Source organism: Scylla paramamosain, chromosome 44 (assembly GCF_035594125.1).
Source record: "Scylla paramamosain isolate STU-SP2022 chromosome 44, ASM3559412v1, whole genome shotgun sequence".
Lineage (NCBI taxonomy): Eukaryota > Metazoa > Arthropoda > Malacostraca > Decapoda > Portunidae > Scylla > Scylla paramamosain.
This window is the reverse complement of record NC_087194.1, coordinates 1430015-1435014: the sequence shown is the minus strand read 5'-3', so window position 1 is coordinate 1435014 and position 5000 is coordinate 1430015. Positions and strand designations below refer to the sequence as shown.

The following is a 5000-nucleotide window of genomic DNA, read 5'->3' as shown; positions in this document are numbered from 1 at the left end:
TTCGGATTGCGGTCCGGACTCTGACCCTCAACGTCTACCGGGTGAACGACCAATCAATGCTGCAGTTCATCCGAGACCGAACCGCGGCGCCCTACTTTTCAAATCTGGTCTGGTTTATTGGCAACCACATTTTGGAGCTGGAAAATTGCGTCAGGAGTGATGTGGAGTGAGTACTGTGCGGATTATGTAGTCAGGATGTGTTAATATAATGGAAATAGAGAAATATTGTGAAGTTTGCAAGGTAGTGATGATGTAATGAGAGAAAGAGTGTGTTTGCGTGTGTTTTGGTGTGTTTTGGGGTGTGTTTTGGTGTGTTTGGCGGGTCTTTTGGGGCAGTTTTGTGTGTTTTTGGGGTGTTTTGGTGTATTTTTGGGTGTTTTGGTGTGTTTTTTTGGTGTTTTTGGGTGTTTTGGGGTGTTTTGGTAAGTTCTGGGGTGTTTTGGAGTGTTTTGGGGTGTTTTTGGTGCGTTATTGGTGTTTTGGGGTGTTATTGATGTGTTTTGGGATATTTTCTTCACAATCTCACTGTCTCTCTCTCTCTCCCTGCTATCTCTCCCCTATCCCCCCCACCACCCCCCCCTATCTCCCTGCCATCTCACCAGTATCTCCCTGTTAGCTCCCGTCTCTCCACACAGCCACAACAGTCGCGGCAGGCTGGAGGACCTTGTGGCTGAACACCTCGACCATCTTCACTACATTAACGACATCCTGAAGCTCAACATCGCTACCCTCAATGCTGTGCTGGCTGACCACCTCCTCAACCGACTCCTGGTGCCCCTCCTGGTCTACTCCCTCAACCCCCGGCAGGAGAAGGTAGCGGTGGTGGTGGTAGTGGTAGTAGTAGTGACGATGGGGGTAGTGGTAGTAGTAGTGATGCAATTCCCCTTCCTCCGTTTTCTGTTGATAATGCTTCCTGTCACTGTCTTCCCATCACTTGAAGCCTCTCGTCACTAGCATTCTGTCACCATATCCTCTAAGTGACCTTAGTACTTCCTATCACTGTCTTCCTGTTCCCTGAAACCTCCCATCACTAGCTTTCTGTCTGTATCTCCCAGTCCTTCTTCCCGTTCCCTCTTCCTGTCACTCTTCCCACCCCTAATGCCTCCTCTTCCTGCACCCCAATGCTTCCCGTCACTGCCTGCCCATTCCCTGAAACCTTCCATCAGTGTCTCCCTTTCCTTCCCATTTCTTCTTCCCATCACTCCTCCTGCTCTAATGTCACCCATCACTACTGCCCCTCTGAAAACACACATCATGTTTTCTTCCTTCCTCTTCCTGCCCCTCTTCCTCTTAATGTAACCTAACTTAACTTAACCTAACCTAACTTAACCTAACTTAACCTAACCTAACTTAACCTAACCTAACCAAACCGAACCAAATCTAACTTAACCTAACCTAACTTAACCTCCTCCTTTTCCTCCCGGCCCAGGATGACCGGCCCCGCATTAGCAGTGTAGTGGCCCTGTTCCTTCTGGCCCAAGTGTTCCTAATTGTGTCCCACGCGCCTCTGGTCCGCGCCCTCGCCAAGATCATCTTTTACGGAGACAATTCAATCTTCACCGAGGACTCCCAGGTTCTGAAGGTGAGGAGGTGTGTGTGGGGGAGGGGAGAGGGGGGTGGGAGGCATGGCAATGATGAGGGAAGAGAGGGATGAAGAGAAGATGAAGCGAAGGGAAGGGAGAGAAGGAAGAGCATTGAAGGGAGATGGGAGGTGAGGAAGGGAAGAGCATTGAAGGGAGATGGGAGGTGACGAAGTGATGACAAGGGAAAGGAAGGGAAAAAACAATTAATTAGGCCTATGTATTTAAGAGGGGCACTAGGCAGGACAGACAAAACAGTGATAAAGAAAACCCTTAAACAAACAAACGAACAAACAGTACCACCACCGCCACCAGTATATCTGTTTTCAGGGGCAACGATTTGTACGGAGAGGGTTTGTGGCCCCTGAAGAACCCCTAGAGAAGTCCCTGCAAGCCAGAACATCAAGTGGATCTGGGAGCAGCACCTCTCTCTCCCCAGCAGAGGAGCCAAATGGAGGAGGAGGAGGAGGAGAAAGGGATGAAGTGGCAAACTATGAAGGTGGGTTTGTTTAAGTGTGAAAGAGAGAGAGAGAGAGGAAGTTATTGGGGTTTTCAAGGATGTTTTCGTGGTTCTGATAGTTTGACAGGCTGCAGGGGAAGTTATTGGGATTTTTAAGGATGCTTTCATAGTTCTAATAGTTTGACAGGCTGCTGTGGAAGTTATTGGGGTTTTCAAGGGTGTTTTCATGATTCCAGTGATAGATTAAGAGGCTGCAGTGGAAGTTTTTGGGATTTTTAAGGGTGTTTTCATAGTTCTAATAGTTTGACAGGCTGCTGTGGAAGTTATTGGGGTTTTCAAGGGTGTTTTCATGGTTCCAGTGGTAGTTGAGAAAGAGAGAGAGAGAGAGAGAGAGACAGAGAGAGGGAGGTTTTCAAGGGTGTTCTTCAAGGTGTTCCTACTGCCTTTTCACCCCAAACAGACCCAATGGGAATATCTGATCTTGCGGCCACACACGTAAACATAACAGATGAAGAGAAAGAAATGATGCGAGCCACCACCATCACCACCGCCACCACTGCCAGCCCCGCCTCTACTGCCACCGCCACCTCATCCAGCACTGCGTACGTTGTTGTTGTTGTTGTTGTTGTGTAATATATAAATTAAGAAAGATTAGTAAGGAGAAATTCACTGTTGTTGTTGTTGTTGTTGTTGTTGTTGTTGTTGTTGTTGTTGTAACATTAAGGAAACTTAATTATCATCTCCCACACTCAGGTACCTCAGTGAAAGAAGAGGAGGAGGAGGAGGAGGACGAGAAGAAGAAGAGGAAGAAGAAGAAGGAGAAGGAGGAGAGGATGACACAGTACCAGGAGGAAGAGAAGGAAGGGAAAGAGGAGGAGGAGGAGGAGGAGGTGGAGGAGGAGAACTAACTGAACCCTCCCTAATCTCTCGTCCTTTTCTTCTTTCTACAATTAACGCTCTAAATTGTTCAGGCGATGATTATTCCTCTCTCTTCGCGCTGTGCCTCTTGTATGCCCTGGGACACAACCAAGGTAAGTGTCCGTCTGTCTGTGTGTCCATCTGTCTGTCTGTGTGTATGTCTGCGTGTTGCCTTGATAGGTTAAGCAAATTAGGACATTATTTTTTTCAATTTTCAAGTTTTTTTTTTTTTTTTTTTTTTTTTTTTCTGATTGCCTGAGTTAAGGAATAGGGGAGGGAGAGAAATGGGTAATGTGTTTAAGAGATGGATGGAGTGAAGGGGGAAGGTGATGGGTGAAGGAGAGCTTAAGGAATGAAGGATAAATGGAGAGAGAGAAGATAAGAAGTGAGAGAATAAGGAATAGGATGATAAGAAGGAATAGAAGTTAGGATAGAAGGATAAATAAGGAGAATTACAAAAAGAAAGAAGGGAAATAAAGAAAAAAAATCAAATAGAATGAAAAAATTAAAGTAAAAAGACAAGGAAGAAGAATAAGAAGATAGAATTGAGAGATAGGGAGAGGAGAAAGGAAGAGAAAGAAGGAAGAGATGAAAAATAGGAATAAGTGGGAAAATAAAGGTAGGAAAGATAATAATTCTCTTCTCCTTTCTCTTTTCCTGCAAATCTTGTTGGCCTCCGAAGATGGTAGGGGAAAATAACATCTGATAATATATATAATTATTTTTTTATTGTTGTTGTTGTTGCTGTTGATGTTATTGGCTTGATCTATTTATTTTATTTATTTTTTTTATTATTATTATTTTTTTTTGTTTAGTGTGGTTTGGTGTTTGTTTATTTATTTGTTTGTTTATTTGTAAATGCTGTGTATTATTATTATTGTTATTTATTTATTTATTTATTTATTTATTTATCTATTTATTTATTTATTTATATTATCATTTATAAACACCTATTGATGTTTATTCCATGTTTTTTTTATTTATTTTATTTATTTCCTTTTTTATTTTGATATTCACTCAAAATATTCCTTTTTATCAAATTATCTTCTCATTCCTTTTCATTTCCAGGTTCTTTTTAAAATATCAATTATTATTATTATTACTATTATTATTATTATTACTATTATTATTATTATTATTATTATTATTATTATTATTATTATTATTATTATTATTATTCTCTTGATTTTTCTTTTTTTTCTGTTTTTTATTCAATTTGCAGATGGATTTACAAAGTTTATTAATTGTTTGCTATTGAATTAAATGTGCTTGATTAATGAAATGGTTAATTGCTTGTTCAATATTGTAATAAATTGAGATTGTATTGCATTTTTATATAGCATTAATCTCTCCCTCTCTCTATCTCTCTCTCTCTCTCTCTCTTCCATCCATGTCCCTTTCTTTCTTTGTTTTCCTCTTATCTACACTTTATTTTCCTTCCTTTCCTTCCTTTCTTTCTATCTCTTCTTTCTTTCCTTCCTTCCTTCCCTTTCCTTTCCTTCTATCTCTTCTTTTCTTTCCTCTTCTCCTTCTATCTCTTATTTCCTTTCCTTCCTTTCACTCCTCTCTTTTCTTCCATCTGTCTGCCTTCGTCATTCTTATTCTCACCCTCTTTTCCCTTCTCCATCCTCCTCCTCCTCCTCCTCCTCCTCCTCCAGGCATTAATCAAGAGCTGCTAGGCATGGTGGTGGGAGGAGGCAGCAACACCACGTCCAGAGCTACCTATGACGCACTGTTGGTCGACAAAATGCTGGAAATTATAACTTTATCGTGCCAATACAGTGAGTGGGGAGAGGGGGAGGGGGAGAGAGAGGGAGGGGGTGATTTGTTTGTTTGTTTCTTTGTTTCTTTTCTTTTTTGACTGTTTGTTTGGAAGGGGGGGAGGGAGAGAGTGAGAAACAAACAAACAAACAATACGAAACTATCAAAAAAAATAAATAAATAACACCTAACCTGACCTGACGTGACCTGACCTGACGTGACCTTTACCCTATCACCCTTGCAGACTCGAAGGTGCGCGTGGCAACCCTGGAGATGGCAAT

General features: G+C 41.9%; 1 protein-coding gene across 1 annotated transcript in view; it reads left to right on the top strand.

Annotated features, from left to right (window-relative positions):
• LOC135093898 (protein CLEC16A-like) overlaps positions 1-5000 on the top strand; it is a 22331-nt gene that overhangs the window by 4139 nt on the left and 13192 nt on the right. Inside the window, 8 exon segments of the mRNA XM_063993553.1 lie at positions 1-166; positions 636-813; positions 1430-1582; positions 1911-2079; positions 2501-2642; positions 2794-3071; positions 4617-4739; positions 4964-5000. The exon segment at positions 1-166 is cut by the window's left edge and continues 64 nt beyond it; the exon segment at positions 4964-5000 is cut by the window's right edge and continues 139 nt beyond it. Of these exon segments, the coding sequence (XP_063849623.1) occupies positions 1-166; positions 636-813; positions 1430-1582; positions 1911-2079; positions 2501-2642; positions 2794-3071; positions 4617-4739; positions 4964-5000 (1246 nt within the window).